Source organism: Puntigrus tetrazona, chromosome 22 (genome assembly GCF_018831695.1).
Source record: "Puntigrus tetrazona isolate hp1 chromosome 22, ASM1883169v1, whole genome shotgun sequence".
Taxonomy (NCBI): domain Eukaryota; kingdom Metazoa; phylum Chordata; class Actinopteri; order Cypriniformes; family Cyprinidae; genus Puntigrus; species Puntigrus tetrazona.
The window spans coordinates 4,381,912-4,409,077 of NC_056720.1; the positions used below are offsets into that span (position 1 = coordinate 4,381,912).

At 36.5% G+C, this 27,166-nt stretch overlaps 3 protein-coding genes across 3 annotated transcripts in view; 2 read left to right on the top strand and 1 right to left on the bottom strand.

Annotated features, from left to right (window-relative positions):
• LOC122327422 (T-cell surface antigen CD2-like) overlaps positions 1-27,166 on the top strand; it is a 109,427-nt gene that overhangs the window by 52,716 nt on the left and 29,545 nt on the right. The window lies entirely within an intron of this gene.
• On the top strand, positions 181-26,757 carry LOC122328102. The gene is made up of 14 exons (XM_043223814.1): positions 181-399; positions 10,461-10,769; positions 11,360-11,659; positions 11,767-11,865; positions 11,933-11,998; positions 17,710-18,222; positions 18,413-18,700; positions 18,801-18,920; positions 19,564-19,631; positions 23,773-24,100; positions 24,228-24,536; positions 24,629-24,733; positions 25,493-25,584; positions 25,860-26,757. Exons 1-14 carry the CDS (start codon positions 216-218, stop codon positions 25,911-25,913), a joined length of 2,835 nt encoding a protein of 944 aa, XP_043079749.1. The 5' UTR covers positions 181-215; the 3' UTR covers positions 25,914-26,757.
• LOC122327470 lies at positions 4,898-8,781 on the bottom strand. The gene is made up of 5 exons (XM_043222862.1): positions 8,633-8,781; positions 7,627-7,947; positions 7,223-7,546; positions 6,602-6,735; positions 4,898-6,112 (listed from the first exon to the last, which is right to left on the bottom strand). Exons 1-5 carry the CDS (start codon positions 8,682-8,684, stop codon positions 6,092-6,094), a joined length of 852 nt encoding a protein of 283 aa, XP_043078797.1. The 5' UTR covers positions 8,685-8,781; the 3' UTR covers positions 4,898-6,091.

Sequence of the window (27,166 nt, forward strand, 5' to 3'; positions counted from 1 at the left end):
GATACGTAAAGGGTCTGACGGGAGCTTTATATCAGTAATGTGCACTTTGGGCACTTATATGTACTTTTAAAATAACAACCTCCAACCTTAGGGGGGGTGAATGAGATGCCTTTTTAAAAAAAGTGTTTCTGTGCTGTATAGAAAGTGCATTAAATGACAAAAATAAAGAATGCATGCCCATTCAGAGCTGTTCAAGTTAATAAGCCAGATGAACCATGATTGTACATCATGCAAACGCAGCATGTGATCTAGGAGGCTCTGTCGTGGGAGGATTCACACCTTTACAGTTCTGCTGTCTACAGATCATAGCAGCTGGTTTTATTAGATCAGACACCGAACAGTTGAAGAAAATGCTTCACGTGTTTGTTTTGCTCTGTTTGGGCTGCTACCTTCAGAATGGTAAGTTACGAAAATAGCTTTCGGAGTAACGCTGCTGCTCTTCAAATTAGATTAGATCAGATGAAATATAATACGAAGTGATTACATAGTAAGTACTTAGTAGTAGCTGACGTACTTGCGTGAAACAAAATGTACTTGCCATGTAACTAAGTTAGGGAACATACTGTACTTAGTTTGTCATTATATAGATGTAACAGACAGCTACTGTTACGCATATGTAACAGATCGAGTCTGTTACACAGCTACTTATGTAACCAAAAGATTGTTACGTTTGCGTTAAAGACTGCATACAACACGATTAGAAATGTAAGCATAGTGCTTTAAGATTGTACTTAAGTGCATTTCACGTGTATCTATACACCTTAGCTGCACCTTAGTTTGATTTATTAGCACTCAGCTTAATTGCATGTAATATCTGTCTAATTGCATAGAAATTACAGAATATATCAAAGGTATAAGCTACTTAAAATAAAGTGTATCAGGGTTGTACTTAAGCGTACAGGTCGTATGTTACATATGGTGCCTGTTACTGTTACCCCCTTTTTATTAAAATTTCTTTACATTTAAGCTGATTAAATGTGACTTCTGCTGCTCTAAAGTCCAGAAGGAAGTCGCGTGGCTGCAAACGTTGATGCCGTTTTTAGAACGTGTTTGTTTTGAGTTTATATCTGGGGTTAAAACCTTCATGTATTCGGTGTATTAAATATCTTGCAGTATTTTGTATGAAGATCCAGTGTATTACTAGTGTTGGGTTATATGCGTGTTTAAAATCGCGTTTGTGGAAGTGAAATTAATATAATGATAATTAATGAGAATTACTTACTGTATCTCTTTTTGTCAATAAATGTCCATATGACAGTGATATAAAGTGATATATATATATATATATATATATATATATTTAATATTAATCACTGTTTGTAACTCACCCTCATCTGTCTGTTCTGAGATCTCACCTTTCATTGCGTTTCTGCTGCTCTTTTGGGTGGTATCATGTGCACATGTGAGCAATAAAATCTACAGGGGATTTCAGATTTTGCAAATCAACTGACTACCTGTGTAAAATGTGTGTGTTCATCAGGTGTGTTTGGTGAGTCTGTGTCGGAGGGAGATTCTGTGACTCTAAACACTGTTGTTACTGAAATAAATGAAGATGATGATATACTGTGGAAATTTGGAGCTGAAAGGTTTCAAATAGCTAAAATGAAGAAAAGGAATCGAAATGTTTCCACATATGACGGTCCTGATGGGAGATTCAGAGACAGACTGAAGCTGGACGATCAAACTGGATCTCTGACCATCATGAACATCTCAACTCAACACACTGGAGATTATCAGCTAGAGATAGCCGGAGCGAAAAAATCTTTAAAAACATTCAGTGTTTCCGTCTACGGTGAGTATAGTAGGGATAGAGAGTAACTCAAATCAATAAATAAAATCTGCCTGTAGTCTTCATATTCCTCGAGACATTTATTAGCTTGTTCAGCTGCCAAATTTGCTTAATAGTATCCATTAATAGGAATAATTAACGCAAAAAGTTTTAATTCTGTCATCATTTACTCACCCTTGAGTAGCTCCAAATCTGTATGAAATGAGTAAATGATGACCAAATTTTTTGTCTCTTTTTTCGGGTACACCGTATATAAATGATCTAAAAATCAAATTTATTCAAACATGCATGTATTCTGTTTACGTAATCATACAATAATTGTACAGTTGGAAAAAACAGATGCATTCAGTGACTGTCAACACACTAAAGACACTAAACAAAATTCATTAAACTGATTCACAACAACTCAGAACTAAAGTTGTCTGATTGTCGTGTTCATATCTCTCTCATTATCTGATGTTTTCAGCTCGTCTGCCTCTTCCTGTCATCAGCAGTAACTGTTCTTTATCTTCATCATCTTGTTCGTTGTTGTGTTCGGTGGTGAACGTGGGTCATGTGACTCTCTCCTGGTACAAAGGAAACAGTTTATTGTCCAGCATCAGTGTGTCTGATCTCAGCATCAGTCTCTCTCTACCTCTGGAGGTGGAATATCAGGATAAAAACACCTACAGCTGTGTGATCAACAACCCCATCAGAAACCAGACCACACATCTGAACATCAGTCAGCTCTGTCCCATGTGTTCAGGTACAGCAGAGCTGATGACCAGATTCCTATGTTCTGTTGTAGATCAGACTGATTCAATCACTCATGTGTATGTTTTTCCAGTTCCTCCGGACTCAGTGTCTCTGGTAGCTCTGACCTCTGCTGGATCTCTGTTGATTGTCGCTGTGGTCGTGATCTTCTGGATCTACAGGAAATATAGAAAAACTGATCAAGAAGGCAAGTTTTAGTTACACTGAATATCACTCTTTAGTCGGCCCAAAAACTAAATCCGCATTTCTCAATCTGCACGAACACTGAAAATGCTAAATAATTCAATAAAAAAAGCTTTCTCTATTTTATTAACATCGTTCTACAGTGCTCAAACGACTTAACCACATCTAGTTGTCGAGTTTTAATGTTTTAATGTGTATTATTGTTGAAACAGTTGAAACAGAACCAGAGATCACTTACACCGAGCCGACATTCAACAGAACAAACACAGAGGAAACGGTGAGACCTTTCAAGTGTGTGTTTGCATCGTTTCACCAAAGCGTCCGATTTTAATCAGAGTGTGTTTTTGTCTACATAGAAAAGGAAATGTCCATCAATACGAAAAGAAATAAGACATTAAGTGATCTTTTTTTTTTTTAAACAGGAAGTTAAAGAGGAGGGTCATGTGGAATATGCACCAATAAGGACGAGGTGATGAAATGTCTGTGCTTTTCTGACACAGACCCACACCGTTTGATCATTTTAAAAAGACACCTCCAGCAGTGACCTCAGTTTCTGAGTCAGTGGTTAACTGGTCCCCTAAAGCTTCCAAAGACTTAACGCTGCAATACAAGGACCTTCAACCGATTATCTTTCATCCCAATGGAGCGTGTTAATTTTTCGCTCAAAGCCAAAACCGTTAAACGTAGATGCAATCTACTCATCGTAAGCCATGGGAGAATCGATCATGTACACCAGCACAGAAATGTGGTTTGATCTTCTGTGAGCATGAGAATGTATCTGCTGCTGGATGTCTGTGTTTGATGTGTGTTTCTGAGTGTTTCTGAGGTGTGAACAGTGTTTCTGTGTCAGCACTGTGCGGTCGAAAGGCTTTTTCCACTCTTGCTCGCATGAAACCGTCGACTTCTCCTCTAGAGAGAAACCACTTTACTATATAATACTCAACACATCAATGCCGAAGCTTGACAAAATGCTCTCAAATCGATCATAGATTTTTACCTAGAAAACGTTATTTGTGCATCATTTTATATACTCGTGCAGTCAAGCGGTGCTGGTTCATTCTGCCAGCGTCTGGGCCATTTAAAGAAAACAAGTGATTATTTACAGCTTATGATTTGTGTTTGATGCATGTTTTGGTTTTGAGGAGACACTAGCTAAACCATGCTGACATATTTTATTTGTTAAAGGCCGACCACGCATGCCAGGGTTCCTGTGTAAACACTAAATATTAAATTTATCCTTGTGTTTTATGTGACTACAAAGAATGAAGGAATGATAGGAAATGTATTTTTACTGTACCTAACTAGGCTTGATTTTTGGCATTGTAGCAATTATTAGAGCAGTTCTGTACTCAAAATGAAATTGAACTTAACAGAATTGTCGCACATTCGATTGTTTCGGTGACTTTATACTTTATATTATTATTCTAATATTTAGTATTTAAATGGCTATTAAACTTGACCTAATGTTATAAGGTCATTATCCCGGTACTGTGAGGGGAATGAATTGTGCAATCAAGTGTTTTTTTTATATATTATACATGTTGGAGCACAAATATAGACTTACAATATAGCTTACAATCTGCGTTCGAGTTACATGCATCAATATCGGATTTGTGTTACATCCAGTAAGATAATAAGGTCTAATGTCGCCCAAACAAACAAGTCACCAATCATATTCATATCATTCAGGCTTATGAAATGAAAGCTCTCACACTGCAAAATGTGTTTATGTCATTTATTTCACTGATTCGACACATTAGAGACAACGATGATCAAAAGAACTGCAACAATGAAAATGACTTCTAATGAACATACATTTAGGCCACTTTCTTGCTCTGATTTGTTATTTTTATGTGCTAAGTGGCCACAAAAATAACATCAGCTTGAGACTATTCTCACGTTTCTGTGAGCTTGTATGGCATTCGTATCAGTCTCAGGTGCGCCGATCGACGCGTGCGATGGCAGTAAACAGTGTTGACGACTGCTTTCAATTGAAAGTCGCTAAAACCGGTAGCTAAATGTTACTAGATGACATCGCAAAGTTTGCCGATCTATACACAGATGAAGAGTTCATCTTCATGACAAGAGGTTGCTGTATTTGGTGGAACACTAGCAGCGATTTAGCAGTGAATTAGCGTCTTAAACTTTCAGTAGTTTTTGTGCGTGTGTGTGTGTGTGTGTGTGTGTGTGCAAAACAAGTTCATATCCTTTTAGCACCTTAAATATAATACTGCGACTTTAAATGTATTATACTACTAATACAGGGATTTTAGGAATGCCTGAGATTAGAGACCCCTAGAGGACATATTGCCTTTCTTCAAATACATTTCAATAACTTCACAGATTTAAATAGCTGTCTTACAAATAAAAACGTAGTACAAAAACATACATTTTTGATTTGTTCCTCATTAAAAAATATTGTACCGATGTGTAGAAATACGTCCTCTAGGGGTCTCCTAATCTGCAAGTACAGGCATTCCTAAATTAAAAAATCCCAGTATTAGTATTATTATAAATGTATTTTTATTCATTTACTCAAAGTACTATGGCACTATTTGTATTATGGCACTATTTTATATTATTTTGTAATTGTATATAAATCTTGTATATTTGTATACCTATATGACAAAGAGTTTAAGGTTAAAATATTTATTTAAAAAAAAAAATTAAAGTTACTTGTGCTTTCAGCTTGCTGTTTAATAGCATTTATATACAATAGTATATCTTTTTAAAGATATCTGCAAAAAAAAACGCTTTTTTCAGGTTTTCAATTGGTGTCCTCTTTCCATTGATACCAAAATCCAAAATTTGCGTCACTGTGACTCATTTTGCTGGATCAGGTTATAGTTGAAATCGATGACTGCTTTTAGTTCTGGTGTAGCTGAGGAACATACAAAAAGCTATGCTTGTCAGAGAAGGCCATTCAAATGGTTAGCGGTTATATAATAAACATTAGTAACATAAATAGTGTTAGTTCATTGAGGACACATTATATGCATCGTATGACTCTCCTCTAATAGGTTTGTCTAATGCAAGTAATGCAAAAGCAGAAACATTTTTTAAAAATCAGTGTAATGCCTGGATTAGTGAGGTATCTGGAACAGTCAGTTCATTCAATGTGGATATAAAGATGCAAGGCTAGGTGTAATCACCGACGTGTCAAAAAAAGATTAGTGAATTAATGCTTCTCGCAGCGCAAAAGACATGTCTTGCTGTTATTTATCCGTCTGAATCACTCAGGCAGCTTTGTTAAACCTCAATATACTAAAACCATCAAGCGCCGCCACTTCTGATCACTTTTTGAGTAAACGGAGTTGAAGAACATCCCGCGATCTTTCTCAAAAGAATGTCTTTTGGATCAGGTGATCACAATACATCGTCCTCCACCTGTAAGAAAACACATTCCCAAAAGGTCAAACCAATGAGGATGTTAATTAGTAAAGGAGAGTTTAAACAATGGTTGTCTGTGATTGGTCGATGAGCATACGGTAAACTTTTTTCGCATGCATTTGTGAAACAGTTCAGACACTAACAGCTTACCGGCAGAAGGCAAATACAACAGAAATCAGACAAATAAAATAAACTATTTAGCCTCTAAGAAACTGATTAAAGCAATACAATGTACAAATAAATCACTCTCTCCTTTTCTTTTGTTGTTTGATTAAAAGATGACGACGGAAAGCCGTTTATGAGATCTTCATATGCGTATACATTTACAGTAACAAAACTGAAATGAAATCGATGCTCTTTCACACTTTGTGATTAGTCTATTTAGTAGTTTGACATTGCCTCTTTTGCTTCTGTGTTGCTAAAAAGTACTAATATAAGCTTATTATTGCACAACACCTTGTTAAATCAGCTGTATGTGATACTCACATTCTGTGGTACTGGTGTATGTCTCTTGTGGCGACAGTAAAACACACCAACAACTACAGCAGCAGCCACCAGAAGAACAACAGCAGCAACTATTCCTCCTACAGCAGCTGAAGACAGACCTGAATCTGGAACAACTAAAGACACACAGTCATTATTATTAGAGAGGGAATGGTCATAGCTCCTGTATCTACTTATATCTTTAACTGATATTTACTGCTTCGGGTGGGTTTATGGTGTGTGTGTGTGTGTGCAGCTGGTATTTATCACATTAATTTTGACCTTGTGGGGCCATTTTTTAGGTCCCCGTGAGGAAACAGGATACAGGATTGAATTTTTTGAAAATCTAAAAATGCCAGTAGTTTCCTGTAAGGGGTGGGTTTAAAAACCATTACGCCTATGGAATGTCCCCATAAAACATGGAAACCCAACCTGTGTGTGTGTGTGTGTGTGTGTGTGTGTGTGTGTGTGTGTGTGTGTGTGTGGAACAACTAATATTATGCAAAAATGTGTCAAAGTGACTCAAAGTTGACTCTTTGCACAGTTCCAAACACACACATACTGAGATGCTTTTATATTTGTAATCATTCGAAGGAACATGCGTTGAGTTGTTTATTTACTCACCAGAGACAGAAACACAGAATCTCTTCACTGTGGTGATGCTGAAGCTGCTGTTACCGCTGGTCATCAGTAGTTTATAAAGTCCAGAGTCTGTGGTTCTGGTGTTCGTGATGGTCAGAGATCCAGTCTGAAGATCCAGCTCCAGTCTGTCTCTGAATCTCTCTTTACACTCATCTGTACAGATCAGACTCTGATCTCCATTGATTTCAACGCCCAGAGTGTCATTAAAATACCACTTCATCACATCGTTTGTGTTTTTTATAGCACCAGAATCTAAAACGACAGATTCTCCCTTCTTCGTTTCATATAGCTCAGCAGCAGAAACATCTGAAACACAAACCAACAGCGGCTGGAAGATTTTGTATGCTAAACACGTATTTCATTTAACCAATAATTCAATGACTCACTAGTGACGGAAACATTGAAGACCTTTTCACTGTCGCTGCTCCTGATGATGATTTTAAGTTTATATTCTCCAGAGTCTGTGTTTGTGATGTTTGTGATGGTCAGAGATCCAGTCTGATGATCCAGCTTCAGCCTGTCTCTGAATCTCTCAGTGCCTGCATAACACTGAACATCTGTACAGATAAAACTGAGATCTCCACTGATTTGAGCGATGCGAGTGTTCTTGAAATACCATTTAATATCCTCTTGGTGCTTTGTTTCAACCCCGGTGTGTAGAGTGACTGAATCTCCATCCTTCAACGACACGCTGACACCAGACACACCTGAAGAAACAAACGCAATCAAAATCTAAGTGACCCTGGACCACAAAATTTGTAGCAATAGCCAAAAATGCACTGCATGGGTAAAAATGATGGATTTTTCTCTTTTATGCCAAAAATCTATACGGTATTTAATATTAAAAACATGTAATGTAAATTTCCCAACGAAAATGGGAAACCCTCAGGTTTCAGATTTTCAAATGGCTGTATCTCGACCAAAACAAACAATGGACAGCTTATTAATTCGGCTAATAATAACATTGACATAATGAACATTATCGATTTACAAACAAATATAAGCCAGTTTCATGGTATCCAGCCTACATATTCATATTTCACCACCATTTCCCTATTCACATCTCCGAACATTCAAATATTATGGATTATTCTAAATATTATAGATGATTAGCACCCACAAAAACTACACGTCAGATGTTTTAAACGTCCAATTTTTACTTCAGCCAACGTTGTTTATAGGGCCTACCCAGTCCTACGAACAATTTAAAATGTTACGGAAACGAAACATGTCGTTTCAACTGCTTTTTAATGTCAAAACGTTTTTCACACATTTCTGTTCAACGTTCACATTCTTTGAAAGCATTATTATTAAAAGTATTTCACTCGCTTTCTGAGCAGGCCTAACAAAGCGCCTGATGCGGAAGTTCAGCGTGGATTTAAACGCACTCACCACGGTCGGGTGAAAACAAAATCAATGCGAGGACACTGAAGAAAAGCTTCATTAGCACAGCTTTTCCCAAAGTTAAACTAAACGCGTATAACAGTCCATTCTGTTCGTTCTGCAACTCCTATTGCTTCTAAAGTCCAGAAGCGAAACTGGATATACGGAAAGCGAAAGGGGACAAGTGTTTTTCCAATTTTTTTTTTTTTTTTTTGTGCAACGTCTCAGTCCATAAAGCCGAATTTGGCCTAATCTGTCTGTGCCGATGTCGTTCTGTAGAATATGTCATTGCTTTGTCCCTGTAGCCTATTGCATTTGAAAAAAAAAAAAAAAAAAAAAAAGGGTTAGGGTTACAATTTCCTCGCGTTTTGAAATGTGACAATATTTTAAGGATTGCACCTTCTTGAGTCATCAATGTGCCAAATATTAGCTTTTTTTTAGTGAATTGTACTCCAAGCAGCAGGCACAGCCATGTAGAGAGAGAAAGTTCTTTATTTTGAGGTCAAAAACAGTTAAATTGATTAAAGACGGATTAATAGATTTGATTAGTGCTCCTTGCCATAGGCTATAGGTGCTACATCAGCTATGTATTTACCGTTGCATGTTGTTTTGAGACATTCTTGTTCAAATTCAATATGTTAATAGTTTATTAGAGGACTGCAAGATTAAATATTACAAATACGTCCTTTTAGTGACGTCAGCCAAAAAATAAATAACCCAACAATTGAATTTGCCTTTGATTTGGGTAGAATCTATACAGTAAAATGACATGGAAACGAATACGGGAATCAGTTCAAAGAATGAGCAAATCAATACACTTTTTTTTTAATGTTTGAAATTAGGAAGTGGTCCAAATTCTAGAAAGACCTTTTATTTCTGGAGTGATTATGTTTGGAAAGGACTTCACAATTAATACAGCAGGCTAATAAAGAGGGTCACTGTAAACAGGAATCAATGAAAGAATGAGCAAACCTGTAAATGATGTTAAAAAAAAAACTTCTCTTGGCCAAGTTTTTCATTGACTGGTATTAAAAAACCTGTAAAATCCAACCAATCCGATAAAGGCTTTGAAATTCCTGAGGTGTTTCCAGATAAGCGTGCATCAGACGTTCGGCCAATGGTCCGTCCAGTTTAAAGCAATTACGTTTATTATATTATTGTTATTGCACATGTACGGTCAATGCTAAGCAGGTACATTGTTTTATTTGAATGTGAAGCTAATGATGAGGTTTTAAAAAAAAAGCCTACAAGTTTTACCTGCAAGTTTGTCCGGCTCAAACCACATCTCTGAAGGAAGCCAGCCGCAGCAGGTTTCAGTTTGACTCAGAAGATGAGCTGCAAGAGCAAACCATGCAAGAAGAAGGAACGATTAACTTTCTGTTGCCTTTTACCCCACACAATTACACGGTAAAGCAACTACTTTTGAAAAATAGTTCAAAGTGTTAAATAATGGAATTAAAAAGGTTTTCTGCCCCATCTTAATACGTGCCAGAAGAGAGCTTATAATTATAAATCATTTGTAAAGAGTCTGTAAAGAGACCGAGAGGAGGGTTAAACTCCGTCGTGGGGGTTTTCACATGCACCAGCTTAAGTGCTTGCACACAATAGTTTCATTAGATCAGACTTTTCAGAACATGTTTCCTTTATGTTTGTGCTGGTGGTGTCTGACTGGTAAGTTATAAATACACACATACACATAGTCTTAATATCAGTTAAACTTTAATTAATTAATATCATTAAACTTTTTATGACATCAATGACTTCACACACTGTTCTCTTTATAGAAAACAATACTCTCAGAAGCTTTAATCTGCTGTGAAATTGTTTTGTTCTTCAGGTGTGTTCGGTGAGTCGGTGTCGGTGACGGAGGGAGATTCTGTCACTTTATACACTGGCGTTACTGAAATACGTGAAGGCGATGACATACTGTGGAAATATGGAGCTGAACTCATAACTAAAATTAAAAAAAGAAGAAATTCTTCTCCAAGTTACACTTTTGACAGGAGATTTAGTGACAGACTGAAGGTGGATCATCAAACTGGATCTCTGACCATCACGAACATCACGACTCGGCACGCTGGAGATTATCAGCTAGAGATCACTGGAGTGAATCTGATATCTAAAACATTCAGCGTTTCCATCTATAGTGAGTAAAGCCACATTTGTCCTATTATTGTTTCAAAATATTGTTTTATTCAAGGAATATACAATACAGCTTGAGATCAATCTACTGCATTTGTGGCAAGATGCTGTTTACCAAAGACATATTTCATTTTAGCTGTTTATTGTGAAGGACTTATGAGCTTTACCTAGTGCAAATTATTTGGTGAAGTAAAAAAAGACATTCACTCTCCCATACTTACATATTGATGCTTGGTCTGGACCCACTGGCATTGCTTTTTGATGCTCAAGGTATACCTTTAGAGTCATTTTTCGTGATATCCTCTTAGCGTCACTTTTTGATGTGCAGGTTCTCCAGTGTTTTCAATTGGTTTTTAGTGGTTTGAATGCATTCATAAAAATGTATAAATAATTTTATATAAACGAACACTTACATTGAAGCCCTCTTACTTCATTCCTACCCTAAACTTACCAACCTCAGAACAAACACACATAACAGGAAAATAAAAAACATAATAAAAGCATTACAATAAAATGGTCACGAAGAAGACGATTTCTGAAGGATCACGTAACACTGAAAACTGTTTTCTTTTTTAATTCTCTGATGTTTTGCAGATCGTCTGCCTGTTCCAGCCATCAGCAGTAACTCTTCACAATGTTCTTCAACATCATCCTCATCCTCACCAAATTGTTCGTTGTTGTGTTCGGTGGTGAACGTGGGTCATGTGACTCTCTCCTGGTACAAAGGAAACAGTTTATTGTCCAGCATCAGTGTGTCTGATCTCAGCATCAGTCTCTCTCTACCTCTGGAGGTGGAATATCAGGATAAAAACACCTACAGCTGTGTGATCAACAACCCCATCAGAAACCAGACCACACATCTGGACATCAGTCAGCTCTGTCACACGTGTTCAGGTATGAATATGTTTATTTACTGAGCTGATCTCTGTTTTCTGTTGTAGATAGGACTGACAGATTTACTTCACCACTGTCTTTTACTCTCCTTCAACCTTCTCCTCCAGTCTCAGTCTCTCTGATAGCGCTGATCTCTGCTGCTGGATCTTTGTTGATTATAGTCGCTATAGTTGTGATCTGCTGCATCTGCAGGAAAGGTATTGAAAAGTCAATGGAAATGTGATTTACTGAGACTAAAAACATTGTTTTAACGCATGTGACTATTGCCAATTCAGTCCAGACCCAGGAGAAAAGCAAAACCGATTCTGCATTGTGTAAAACGACAAAAAAAGAAATGGTAAGATCATTTTGACTGTGTTGGAAGTTGTTGTGGTATACTATTTTGTACAGTCCCACATATTTGGATGCTATGAACCCCGAAAAATTATTAATATATCTGTTTTGGAAATCCAGTGTGAGATTAACCGTGTGTGATAAATATTCCCTGGTGATGGCTTGGGGATCCAAACATAAGTAGTCGGCCATTTAGCTACAACTGTTATTAATTTATATTAAATGATTAGTTCTCCAACAACAACATTCTTAGGCAGAACAGCCTCAGTCACCGTTCACCATTTGTACATTGCTATACAGTGAAAGGAAACTTTGCGTTGCTAACTTTCTGCAACACCGGAAGAAAATGAAAGAGATAATATTGTATCATCGTGGGTTAGGTAGACTTCCTTTGCCGCGGTTGGGGAAACTGTGAGAATGTGGAGCCTTTAAGAACTTTCATTCTGTTTCATCGCTGTTTTATTTACCTCAGAGAACGGATTTAGAAATAAGAATAAAAGTGCACAGGACCGACAGGGATACCTGCTGTTTATAACATATGTTTAAAGAACAGCGTTAAACTGTGATGGTATGAACTATAAGCTACAAAGCTTTTTAAACCTGCGCAATGTGTTCATTAAAATTAAATTGTCTTCAAAACAATACAGTTGTAGTTAAAGTATTGTCTGTAGTGAATATGTAGCCTATAATGTTAAAATACTCAACAGGTTCCCGACTGACTGTATTTTTTTTTGCAGAAATCAAAGAAGGAGCCAGTGTATGCAAATGTAACCAAAACAAACTGATTGAATTCGCCGGAGAGCTCATATGGACACTTACTCATCACTCATCATTTACTTCATAATGTAATCTCTGCCAGGGTCATCTTCTTCTGTTGTTTATCCCACATGGATAACGTAGATATTTTTTTTAATTTTGTACAGGCTTGGGTATATTAGATGATAGAGGGTGTATGAGAACAAAATGCTGGGTTTTGCCATTGAATTAATTAACTAATTAATTAATCAATTACTTCTAAAGGCCATCACGCTCTAAATAAACAAATACATGACTTCCAGTCATATTACCTAATCTTCTGTGGTCAAAATACTGCATCCACATGAGCGACACATTGACTGTAGCAAATCACACAATATTTAAAATTAAAACTTGAGATTTCCAGCAATTAAAAGCATAAAGTATAAGATGTGCATATACTTTCTTCGAAAGTTTTTGTAACGACATAATAGGATGGATGTTTACACACATTTATGTTCAAACGTAAGTGTGAATGTTGCATCCCATGACCCCTTTTAACCAAAACGGGAGTCAAGCGACTGACCTACTGGCGAATTTTTTTATACTGTATAAATAACACATTTAATTGGATTTTAAAAATGTGGCAAACATCACATACAATTAAGAGGTTAGCAAAACATTGTTTAAGTAAAACATTCACTTGCACATCCCTAGTAGTGGAAGTGGAAGTGAAAGTGGAAGAGAAGGCGTACAGGGAAAGCTGTTAAATGCCTCAAGGGTTCCACCGCTGTAAAAGGTTTAAGAACCTCATGCAAATCCAGAAACCATATATTCTATTTTTAGATCAACATGCATGAACATTTACAGCAATAACAATATTAAGTAACTAGACCGTCACTGCTCTCAGTATAACTGGATAATGAGGAAATTGACATTTTCAAAACAAAGGCACCATTGCTCTCTAGTGTTCAAATCAGAAAATCACCTTTCTCTAAGAAGTGATATACAATTACATGACAGGGGGCGCTATAATGTTGCTGTCCTCACAGTCATATACAAAAACTGTAATGACAATACAGTTAGTTATTCTCACAATAACAGCAAACAAAAATGAATTTAAAAAATGCAATTCTGTTGGAAACTTACAACTCTGACTTTGTCACAATTGCAAGCTATAATGCCCAATTAAATTATAACTTGCAATCTAAACGTTCTAAAATAAAAAAAAAGTGAGAATTGTAAATAACAATTGCAAGAAAAAAAGTTCACAATTACCTTTTTATTTGATCTTTACTTTATATATGTCACGCACTGCTACTGCTTGGAACAAGGAATGAATGAAACTCTTTAATAAAATATAGACACAATCACAGGAACACAGGAATATAAAAGACAACAACAGACATTGGAAACATGGAAACACAAGGATTACTAATGGCATAAACTGAGAACAGAAAGAGGAAAACCAAATATGGGTATGCCTCCCAGAAGGTGCATCCTATAAAGGAGGGAGGACACAGAAGAGGCCCAAAAGTCCAGCCTGACCCAGGCTACATTCATTAGGGCCCAGGGTGGAGCCGATGGAGGGAGAAGCCATAGAGAAGGAGGAATGGCTGATGGTGAAACAGGTGGTGGAGGACCCAAGGCGGAGACGGAGAGTCCACGAGCCAGGGGGATGCTGAAGATCCAGGGGGCCAGGGTTTGAACACAGCGCTCTGGTGAGCTGGAGGCAGTGATCAGGAGAGATGCAGCAGAGTCAGAGGGACTGAGTTCGTAAAACCCAAGGAACAGGATGGTCAATGCCGAACCAAGTAGGAGCAAGAGGGACGAGGGAGCCCAGTGTAGCTGCAAGATTGAGAGATAAAGGAGATAAAGGATAAAGGAGCTAGGGGCCGAGGTGGAGCCCCATGGTCAGCGGACAGCGCAGGACACTCTGGATAGGCTAGAGCGGGTGGGTGTGCTGCAGATTATTCATGAGCCTCTGGGTCCAGAGCCTGCTCCTCGATGCATTTGCGGACCAGCGGAAACTCAGGAGATAGAGGAGAGGGCAGGTCGATCTCCAGATCCGTCTCCCAGTCTATGAAATCTTCCTCCGTTTCTGGCAGCCCCAGATGCCCAGTTATTCGGTTCCTGTCAGGTGAATTTAGAGGCGAATGAATCAACAATCACTTCTTCATGATTCAAGCAGTGTGGCATGGCACATTATTCTGTCATCCTGTCTGTTTGTGAAAAAAGTGAGAGATGTTGAGACAGGTGAAAAGTATTCGGTTAATAGTGAATATAGACTTACTGTGCATAACGTTCACTGTATTTGGGGTAAAAGAAAGAAAGCATGAATTATTGTGTGAGGTGGCAAAAAGGTGGCACTGTCTGTTCGTTCACAGAGGCACAAAATGATCGGCAACTGCATTTAGTGAAGCCTTAACAGATCACCTCCACTGACCAAATCTTTTGGAGCAAATCCTTGCATACACTGAAAAAAACACATTTAGAAAACTAACCGCAGCTGGTTTCAGTTTGACTCAGAAGATAAAGCTTAGTAAAGTACTGTGAGATTCTAACATGGTTTTAAAGATGAGATATTATGAAAATCACAGGGTCCCTGGTGCATCTACTAACCCAGGAGACCTGAAAAAAAGAACAACCCAGTAAATGTTTAAGTCTTTCTCTGCAAACTTGACCTTGTCAGACTTCAATTTCTCTGTGACGTGGTAAGGGGATCTTATCATAACACCACCACCCCGTAATTTGCATGTTCCCATCTATGGTGCAAGAATCAATGGTGTACCATTTCTAAAGCCATGGCGAAAGTTCAAGCGATGCATACTTACTTCTCAGTCTTTGGCTACACAGATCTACACAGTCTTTGGCACAGAACGCTGTTTGGAGTCCCATCCTCAGAGGAGATAACAGAGCGGTGGATATATTGATTTATCTACTCTACATTTTACGCTGCTGCCACACAGATCTAATATAAACATGTGATTTCTTTCCCAGCTGTTTACCTTCATAGACATAACCGACTGTTTTGGTAACTAAATAAACATAAGTGTATTTGACAGTTTAAAGGAGTGCAGTTTAAAAGAAGTATGCTTCTTTAAAAAAAAACGCTCACGGTCGGAGCCAAGTACCAAAAATACAAACACTAGCCAATCAGCAATAAGGGGCGTGTCTACTGATGATGTGGAGGAGAGAGCATTCAGTGAACAGCCGAGTCAAGCGACAGAAAGGTAGAGAAAAGAAATGAGGAAAGAGTCAGCACCCGCGAAGGACCCTGGAAAGATGCTTAAACCATTAGCATCAGATTCAAAAGTTTACATATTTACTATACATTTTTTCCTATTTAAAACTTCTGTATTTACATTGTGTACTAAGACCAAAATGATGAAACTCTAGTCATTTTTGATCTGTGCTAAGCTGCAGCTAAAAGTGCTACCGCCAGAGCTGGAGTTGACCGAATGGATTCAGAAACGGTAAAACATAACCGTAAGGGGGATTTTTCCTAGTTTCCAAAAAACTGGTGCGTTCCTTTAACCTTAAATATTTTTTAGCCAATAAAAGCAGTAAAGATATTAATGAGTCTATTAATGAACTATAACATTATATCATATGCAGTTTTGGGCAGTAACTAGTTACTAGTAACGCATTACAGTAAGATGACTTCCCCTGGTAACTACAGTAAAAATTTCAATAATATTACAGTCGCTATCCAAAAAAGTCTAGTTACTTTTTACCACAATCGCTAATCATTTGAAATTCAAAACATCAATAATTCTGAATAATTTTTATAGTCATTGCTGCGCGTGTACACACACAACGTCACCAGTGCGGCGAGGCAGCTTTGTCGGAAGATGGTGAACCCCACATCATACAGCAGCTGGAAATCTATTATTTACTTTTTTGTATGAAGAAAAGTTGAAAAACGTGTCACGTGTAAACTGTATAATGGTGCTAAGAGTTTGTCTACCGCAATTCTAACATGCTTAGTTTGTTCTACCGGCTTTTACCGGATATTACTCTACTGTTGCTTTATTAAATAACAGTTACTCATCAGTTTGAACCAGATGCACTCTTTAACGGCTGCAAAAAAATATGCAATTGTAACTAATTACTGCTGGATGTATTACTTTTAAAATGAGTAACTAGTAATGAGTAATGTATTACATTTTGAGCAACAAACTCAACACTTATCATACGCAACAGCAGGATGTGAACTAGGGGGGTCGAACGCAGCACGATTCACACAACACTTAAGCTGTTAGATCTCACACTGAGCCACTGAAGAAAATGGTTCACATGTTTGTCTTGTTCTGTCTGTGCCGGTGGAGTCTGACTGGTAAGTTTATAAAATCATTCGCATGGCTTTTTTTGGTCCTCTCAAGCTTGTAGCCATAAAGCTATCTCCCATTATGTACCAAAGGAACTGTGAATTTTGTATGAATGTGATACAGTATCTACTAATTCTGAATTCGGGTCTCTGCTGGGATTAGGGTTAGGACGTTTTCATTAACGTTTCCAGATCTGAAAAAGGTTCTTTGAATCTGATCTGAAAATCCCTCCAGCGTTAATGGTCGACTTTTCAAATATTGGGCATTTTTTCTTTGTAGAACATTTTTAGGAAATATACGTATTTAAAAAAAATAAAGCCAAAGTGTCATAAAAATTGACCATTCCAAAAAGAATGGAGACTAAGTAGCGATCTAATGGACTAAATCACTCATTTATTTAAAAAATGTCATCCTTGTCTTACGTTCACATTTAAAATAGAGTAACTTCAACTCTTTTACTTTAATGTAAACTCTTTATTCTTTTATGGCTTTATTCATCAAGTGTGTACAAAAACATTTGTTCTATTATGATTTTTCAGGAGCTCTAGGTGTATATATATACACATATACATATATAACATTACAATAGAAACATTTAAATAAGTAAGACTAGAATAACAAAAAATAATGATGTATACATCTGATTCACAGATTTCAGCATTATGTTACATAAGTGTTTTACTTCATCAAAGGAGCACTGCGGCAACAGTCTATTATTGTCTGCAATAGCTGTTTTGAATTTCATTTTATTTTTGCTTTTCTCAACTTCATATGTGAATGAAGCTGATTTTAGGCCTTGCGCAACATCAGAAGCTTTAATCAGTGAAAAATGTGATTGTTTTCCAGGTGTGTTCAGCGAGTCGGTGTCAGCGATGGAGGGAGATTCTGTCACTTTATACACTGGTGATAATAAAATGCATGAAGGTGATGACATACTGTGGAAATATGAAGCTGGGAAGTCGCACATAGCTAAAATTAAGAAAACGAAGCATATTGTTCTCACATATAATGATACTTATGAGAGATTCAGAGACAGGCTGAAGCTGGACGATCAAACTGGATCTCTGACCATCATGAACATCTCAACTCAACACGCTGGAGAATATCAAGTAGAGATAAGTGGAGCAAAAATTACATTAAAAACATTCAGTATTTCTGTCTATGGTGAGTAGAGATCATTGATTGAAATATTCAAATATTCTGTTTACATAGTCAAATGTTTATTCATAATATATGTTGAAATGACAGACACATTAAGTGATCATCTAACACTTTACACCGATTCAATACAATTCACAACGCTGAACATAAGCTGATTGTTGTTCACATTTATCTTATTCTCTCATGTTTTCAGCTCGTCTGCCTGTTCCTGTCATCAGTAGTAACTCCTCAAACTGTTCTTCATCTTCATCAAATTGTTCATTGTTGTGTTCGGTGGTGAACGTGGGTCATGTGACTCTCTCCTGGTACAAAGGAAACAGTTTATTGTCCAGCATCAGTGTGTCTGATCTCAGCATCAGTCTCTCTCTACCTCTGGAGGTGGAATATCAGGATAAAAACACCTACAGCTGTGTGATCAACAACCCCATCAGAAACCAGACCACACATCTGAACATCAGTCAGCTCTGTCACACGTGTTCAGGTACAGCAGAGCTGATGTTCATTCAATGAGTTGATCTGTTTGTTTTGTTGATCAGACTGATTCAATCACTTACATTAATGACTCTTTCTCTCTCCTTCAGTTCCTCTAGACTCAGTCTCTCTGATTGTGTTGATCTCTGTTTCTGCTGGATCTCTGTTGTTAGTAGCTGCTCTCGGGATCTTCTGCATCTGCAAAAAACACAGAAAAACTGATCAAGAAGGCAAGTGTTTTATTCTCCTTTTAAACAGGTAAAATGAGAAATAATTATTCAAAAATATATTTTAAGCTATTTGACAAATAATATAACTATTTTAACATTTAATTGAAATAATTTGTATATTTTTTATTTTTTATTATTTTTATTATATTTTTACTTGTAATGAATGTGTATTTGTGTATAATAACTGAGCATCCTTCTTTAATTATCTTTCTTAATTTGCAAAAAAAAAGTTTTTTTTAATTAAAAAAAGCTCTGTCCATTTTATATGATCTTCTTTTCATGAAGATGTGGCTGGTGCTGTATAATTCATATGAATGATGACTCTTGCTGTGCTTGTTGAACAGAAGGGCTGAGTAAAAACCAAAAATAATTTGCTTTAATAAACATCCACTTGGGTTTAATTTACATATAAACTGGCTTCAGATTTATGTGTCTCTCTAAATTTAATGATAAACACTCTTTAAGGAACTATTTGTGTGTGGAAAAACTTATAAGTCTAATGACTATTATTAAACCTGTTAATGTAATTTTCATCAATATTTGAGTGTTACTTTGGTGTTAAAGTTGAAAGTCCTAAAATAACACAAAGGCTGTAAAGAGCCAGAGTTTTGTGATTTTAATGCATGTGTTATTATTAAAACAGTTGAGACTTGTGAAGAAGAGATCATTTATGCAGAGACGACATTCAACAAAAGAGTCAAACGGAAATCGGTGAGACAATTAACTGAGTATTCGTATAATTTAATGAATTGTTTAATTATTTATATTTACTACAGCATTTTTTCTTTTTCTTTTTTAATGTAGGTCATAAAAAGTTAGTTGTTTTAGCAGCTAATTTTAGCACAATGTTTGATTTCGAATTAACTATGTTTAATAAATGCTATAAAATATTGTTCATTCTCAGTTCACGTTAAGTAAAGCAGCTTACTAATGTTAACATTTTTAATATATAAGAAAAATAATCATGCCCTGGTAAGTCATAATTGGGACAAAATTAGAAGTGATGATATAATAAATCAAAATTATGAGATTAAAAATATGAAAATAAAACTTAAAACTTAAAACACCAGGTTTCAAAGATGAGGCTTAAGCCTAGTCTCGGACTAAAGTGCAACTGTTTCAAATTTAAAAAATATTAATGTATTGCTGCCATTGTTTTCTCTAAAGATGCACCCCTGTAATGTTTATATAAATTAATTAATTCATTGTTAATATAAATTTCCTAAAATGTCTTAATTTAACTATGTCTTAACATTGGCTTATTCAAAAAGCTGAAAATGCGCAAAAAAAAAAAAAAAAAAAAAAAGATTCAAATGTTTAAATCATAACTTAAAATGTTGAAATTGAAAATGAAACTGAAATTTTGACTTGTGTGTAGAATAACTTGACCTAAGTATGTCATCATTTGGAAATTTAACTTCATCATTTTGACTTTATATGACGCTTTTTGATGTTGTTTAGGCCTGTTATGATACCTACTTATTGTTGGGCAATAAAATATCCCAGAAACAACTGACGTTATTCCCACTGTGAGACCAGTTCATGTCGGTGAATATATGATGCTAACGTAACTGTTAACTGCGTGCATAATATTGCGTGCACAGGATGATGCAAAAGACAGTCAAACACATTTACATGCGAAACGGTGAAAAAAAAGCACAAGGGAAATTCAAAAATGCATTCTTTCCCCTGTAAAACCCCATTTACGCCAAGTGTGAAAGAGCGCCGATTTGTGTAGTTTTGCATTTACATATATACAAATAAATGTGGCTTTGTGTCGATTTCTTCAACACTTTAGTCTGGATTCATAAAGAAAACACCATAAAGCTTTAAATGATGCCTTCTTTTCAGCTGCCCGTGTCTGCTGTTGATAATTTCTACAGGCCCATCTTTCTTAGTATAATGATCTATCACTTGAATCTCACAAACAAGTGCACCATGTCTTCATAAAACACTTATTATATATGCATTTTTTTTTTACAGACAGCTGAAGAGGAGAGTCATGTGGTATATGCGCCAATCAAAATCCGACGATGATCGAACTCTTCGAACGCTTACCGTTTGATCATCTTCATCGGGAACCTCCTGAAATGACTCGAGCTACATGGTCTATGGATGAGCATTTGCCACCGCATTTTCACGTTTGCAAAGCAAATGCAAAGTAGCTGTCAGAAGGCAACAAAGCGAGCTCTTCTGTGGTCTGGATTATTTATAACTATAACGATATGTGCTGCTTGCATTTAGAGGCGGTTCGTTGCTGCAAGTCTCAAGGTGTCAAAGGTGTCCGTTTCTGCGTGTGTGTGTGTGTGTCTCTCCGAGGTGTGATTATAATATCTGTGTAAGCGAGCGCCGCGCGAGTGTGTCTGAGGTGTGAATAGCGTGAAGGTGAGAGTGTGTCGGAGGTGTCAGTCTGTCTGAACAAGGACTTTTCATTTATGGTCACAAAAAAACGTTGACTTCTGCTCTACAGGGAAGCCATTTTACTTCAAAATGCTAATATCGTTACCGCCTGACCAAAATGTGTCGAATCATACAGAAACATTAGTATGAGAAGGTTTAATGTGATATACTTTGATCTCGTAGCGGTGTACTAAACTTAAGGTAAAAAAGCGTATAGGTGCATATTAGTACAGTGTTAGTACACTCCTGAGTGTCGTTTTGTACAAAACTATTCTTGATCTGTGTTTTCTATACGGTCTCTTGTTTTTCTGACAGTGTTTGGGTCAAGAATACACGCAATGTTTGATTTACATTACATAGGGTTTGACGGTGGTTAATCATTTATGTTGTTTGCATCTGCTTTGACGAGAAACTAGCTTTTTTTATAGCATAACAATACTCTATAGGTTAAAAAAGGCTTGAGATTTACAGTAGACCATATTCAGATAATCTCACCTTGAGCTTCTGATGATAACTGTGAAAATCACAAATATGTTGACTGCTCAAGATAGCTGGGCCGGAGAAAATACGAAGGACTGGCTGAAGGAGTGTTAGCCAGCTAAGCATACAAGCTAGCAATAGCAATTAGCAGTGTCCTTGTACATCTGAGTAGCTATGCTAGTGTGCTCTGAATGTTTACTGGTCAAAAGAGAACATGACGGAAATGATAAAGTCTCTTTTTTAGTTTTCATGCCACGGTGTTTATGGCGTCCCAAGACACTCATTCAGTCAAATAAAGAGCATCAAAAGTGTCTCGAATTTCTCGCAACATGAAAATAAACCATGTGCAACGACCCTCCCCGTTGTTTATAAGACACCCTCAACATTAATACTAGCACTAGCATCCGTCTGCTAAGAGATTTGGGTTTTTTTGGGGGGGAAGCTGTCATGTCACGATGAAACAAATTCATGATTTTTCTGTATAAAACCGCCCTGCATGTATAAGAACTCATTGAAAGTAAAAAAACGAAACTAGCATTTGACCACTACATGACGAGAGTCGATTCCTTTTGTCTTTTACTAGGGTTTTTTTTGGCAGTTACCGAACAACGAGCTGCGCATTACCGCCACCAACTGGATGTGGTGTGAAGCACAATAATAAATCAAATGCAGCGCCTATCTTTTGACTCCCTTCAAATTAAAAAAACTAAAAATATATACATTCCAGATCAATTTTGTATTTTCAGCATTCCTTACATTTTGTATCAAAAGTTTATATTATTATTATTATTACAACAATGTGCCCTTGTCATAAATGGCCACAAACAGTATGCATATTGTATTAGAGCGCCATCTAGTGACATATCAAACATTCATATATATATATATATATATATATATATATATATATATATATATAAAAATCTGTGAGGATATGAATATGTATGATGAACAAAAGATTTTTATAAATTATAAAGGGAAGTGCATAGAGATGTCATGCTGCCATCGATACTGTCATTTTGTGTGTGTGTGTGTGTGTGTGTGTGTGTGTGTGTGTGTGTGTGTGTGTGTGTTTTAGGGCTCACTTGCATGACCATGGAATACTGAGGACCTGAAAAAGTAAGCTTTTGGGTGTCAGAGCACAAGTTTGGATATATTTTATACTTTAGTTTAAAGTAGCCTAGAACTGACTCTCTTATGTTTTTTGATTCATTTTCAAACCGTATCAGCTATGTCATAACAACAGGAAATGTTCTACCTACAAGCAAATAATAAACGCACAAGATGTCTGTCCACCTACCGTGTTTCTAAGGAAATCAAACCGCAGCAGGTTTCAGTTTGATTCAGACGTTGAGCTGTTAGTGTCACAATTCAGTAAGACGAGAGAGGATTCCACCTGTTTCATCACAGGCTTTACAGCGAAATGATTGTAAACCGTTTTAAAATTCATAATTGTTATTTTGTCAAGAAATCCAGAAAAATGTCCGTTTTTTTTAAATTAACATCTTTTAAAAGAATGTTTGAAATCTTAATAAGGGTCAAAAGATCATTTATATGTAATGATCAAAAATACATAGCAAGTGTGTGTGTGAGAGTGTGTGTGTGTGTGTGTGTGTGTGTGTGTGTGTGTGTGTGTGTGTGTATTAGGAGGGTCAGACTTGTGGGAGGGTTCACCAGCGTGAGTCGTTATATAGGCTTTTCTGAGCAGCCGCTCGATGGAAAATGTTTCAGATGCTGGTTTTGTTCTGTTTGTGCTGGAGACGGATGCTAGGTAAGATAGACAACGTTTTTAGCTATTAATTTCTTTAGTTTCTAAACGTCAACTGCTGTTGTGCAAATTAGAGATTTGCATTTGCATTACTTCACAGATCAAAACGATTAGTAAAATGAATCTTCTTGTTCTACAAATATAAATGTTTTTTTTTTTTTTCACACACACATTAAACGTAAAAGAACTTTTTTTTCAGGTGTGTTTGGTTCTGCAAAAAATGAAATGCAGTCAGTGATGGAGGGAGATTGTGTCACTCTAAATACAGATGTTACTGAAATACATGAAGTTCAAGATATATTTTGGAAGTATAGAGATGAAAACTCTCTTCTAGCTAAACTTAATATAGAAATTCAAATGGTCTACACATATGATGATGTTCTTGATGGGAGATTCAGAGACAGACTGAAGCTGGATCATCAAACTGGATCTCTGACCATCACGAACATCTCAACTCTACACGCTGGAGAATATCAAGTAGAGATAAGTGGAGTGAAAGCAACATTAAAAACATTCACTGTTTCTGTCTATGGTGAGTAGAGATTATTTGTTTTGTACTTTACATTATTACTTTATGTTTCTGGAGCTATTTATTGTGTAAAAATGCTAAATATTGAATCAATAAACCAAGCATCTGTTTATTCTCTGATGTTCTGCAGCTCATCTGCCCATTCCTAACATTACCAGAGATTTTTCACAAAATCTTTCATCATCAGCATCATCATCATCATCTTCAACATCTTGTTCGTTGTTGTGTTCGGTGGTGAACGTGGGTCATGTGACTCTCTCCTGGTACAAAGGAAACAGTTTATTGTCCAGCATCAGTGTGTCTGATCTCAGCATCAGTCTCTCTCTACCTCTGGAGGTGGAATATCAGGATAAAAACACCTACAGCTGTGTGATCAACAACCCCATCAGAAACCAGACCACACATCTGGACATCAGTCAGCTCTGTCAGATAAGTTCAGGTAAAGCATAAAGCTCATAAATATATTTATTTAGGCCTACCAACCTAATCTCTGTTTCACTGTAAAACAGATGTTTCTTTTTATCATTACAGCACCGGTCTATCTGATAGCGCTGACCTCTGCTGGATTTCTGTTGATTTTAGCTGCTGTCGGGATCTTCTGCATTTGCAGGAAATACAGAAAAAATGATCAAGAAGGCAAGTGTTACCTCCTGATTTTAAGAAACCACTGGAAATAGCGTGTGTGATGTTTGGGGTTTGACATTTTCTGTCAGTCACGTGCATATCACAAGTAACTCATCTAGGTTTACATTTCAAATGAAAACTTAAGTCAAAGATGTTGTTACATTTCAGTTCACGCACTCTTAACCCGAATTAGTTGACATTACTAGAAAATTGCATGGAAACCGGTTGCACTAAACCATTTAATTTTTTGTACAGGATGAAACTAAACAGGTTAAGTTGCATGAAAATACAATCTTAAGTAGACTGTTCAAGTTTACAGTAGTAGTCTTTACTGAACGTTCACATTGATGTAATGCCTTATTTAAATGATACTTTGAGATTTTTTTTTATTAATGTGAAGAAATTAAATGGTATTTCAATGTTTTTTTTTTTTTTTTAATAAACACATATTTTAACAACTGTAACTCAACTCAACAGACCCAGCAGGACCCGGAAGTGAGGATGATTGTGTTTTAGTGATGAACACCTGCTGTTATTTACAGAGGATCAGATGCTGATGTTTTATTGGTTAAAAGAATCATCATGTTTATCAATGTTTGTTTCATTTGCTAATGAATTTTGGTAAAGACTACTATTGTTAACTTGAATAGTCTACTTAAGATCGTGTGTTCATACAACTTAACCTGTTTAGTGCAACGGTTTTCTGCAATTTTCTAGTAACGTCAACTAATCTGGGTTAAAAAGTAGGGTTTTTATTTTTATTTGTTACAGTTCTCAGAGCTGACGATGCAGCAGATCAGAATCACGACAAAGACATCATATACACTGATCTGACCTTCTACAGAAGAAATCCACAAACAGTGGTGAGTTATTGTGTTTATATGATCATCTGTCATGGACTTACCCTAGATAGAAATAAAATGATCCGGCTAACTATATAATTTTGCATAGTTAGAAAAGAATGTATAATTAATGTAAAATTGAAAACACATCTGGTATCTTTTGTTGTTGAGGAGCTGATGCTTGGGTCAATGTCACTGATGCAGTCTAAAAATAACTTAATATTTGGCATAGTGTTTGGCATATTTTAGCCTAATCACACTTTTTGCTGTTGTTTTTTGATGTATGTATTTTTAAGAGGGCTACGGAGGACAGTCATGTGGTGTATGCACCTATCTGCATGAGAAGATGAAACTTTCCTGAATACGAGTCCCTTTCGCTAGACGCTTGGATTCAGCATGTGATTTCTAGAAGTTACAGACAATTCTTTTTAATTGATGGGAATCCAGTCTGATATGTAGAGACCTGAAATCATCTATTCTGGAACAGAATCTAAACATTAACACATGCTATTATGACATATACTATTCTCACTGTTGACTGAAACTCGCATGTTTTTTATACCTTTGCACAAGTGCCTATTTTTAAACATCGGTGGTTGCCATGTATTCAAGAGCACTTTAGAGGAAAAGCGTGTGGTTAAAGGTATTTCTTTCTGTTCGTGGCTGCTATTGTGAAACTCACCGTTTAACACACGCGCATGATCATCCTTGGTCTAACATAATAAATGACCTCGCATCAAACAGTGAAGCCTGACAGTTTGAAATGTGAAAATATCAAACATTTACTTTTCTACGCTTCATTTCTGTGCACAAATTAGGAACCTGTTCTTAAAAAAGCGCGTGCTCCTGCATTTCCTTTTTCAAAACGCATTCAGTGAGGTGATATGACAGCAGCGCATGAAGAGAAGTATCTGTGTGTGAGCACTAGAGGGCAGTTTCTGAGAAGACTGTTTCATGTAATCATCATCTTAAAAAGGAAAAAAAGAGTCCACTGTGGTATTGATTGTTTTCATCTCTGTAGAAATGTGGTTTGATCTGCTGATAGTCTGTGCATGAGAATGTGTCGTGTTTGTGAGGCTGACTTGAAAAAAAGTGTTTCTAGGTCAGTAACCTGTGGTTCAAAAGGATTTTTTCCTGTTCTTGCTTAAATGAAACTGAAACCACTATTTCATACTGAACACATCAAGTTAAGACTTTTTTCAAAGGATAAAAAAAAAATATAAAAAAAAAAAAAAAATAATATATATATATATATATATATATATATATATATATATATATATATGTATAATATACACACAAATACACACACACTGTTTCACAAAAAGATTTTTTTTTTTTTTTATATAGAAAAGAATAGAATAGAAGGCAATCCATTGCAAGCAATAAAACCTGGTGTTTTTTTTTTTTTTTTTTTGCTCCAATATTTCAGTGATATAAGGCACCTGAGTCTACTCTGGATCCTATTGGACAGATTGTGGCAGGCTCTCTGATTGGTCTTCCCCGTGTTAATTGTTAATTAGTAGCATATATAAGTGTGTTATTTAAACACTCTCTCAGGAGCATCTTTTTTCTCGTGTGTTTCTTGTGACTTTTCCTATAT

Excerpts from the sequence above, each read along its gene's own strand:
- LOC122327470 (XM_043222862.1), bottom strand. The coding sequence starts at position 8,684 with ATGAAGCTTTTCTTCAGTGTCCTCGCATTGATTTTGTTTTCACCCGAC. Across the intron at positions 7,948-8,632 it reads TTTGTTTTCACCCGACCGTG|GTGTGTCTGGTGTCAGCGTG; the intron begins GTGAGTGCGTTT and ends TTGTTTCTTCAG. Across the intron at positions 7,547-7,626 it reads CTTCAATGTTTCCGTCACTA|ATGTTTCTGCTGCTGAGCTA; the intron begins GTGAGTCATTGA and ends TTTGTGTTTCAG.
- LOC122328102 (XM_043223814.1), top strand. The coding sequence starts at position 216 with ATGATTGTACATCATGCAAACGCAGCATGTGATCTAGGAGGCTCTGTC. Across the intron at positions 400-10,460 it reads GGGCTGCTACCTTCAGAATG|GTGTGTTCGGTGAGTCGGTG; the intron begins GTAAGTTACGAA and ends TTTGTTCTTCAG. Across the intron at positions 18,701-18,800 it reads GCTCTGTCACACGTGTTCAG|TTCCTCTAGACTCAGTCTCT; the intron begins GTACAGCAGAGC and ends TCTCTCCTTCAG.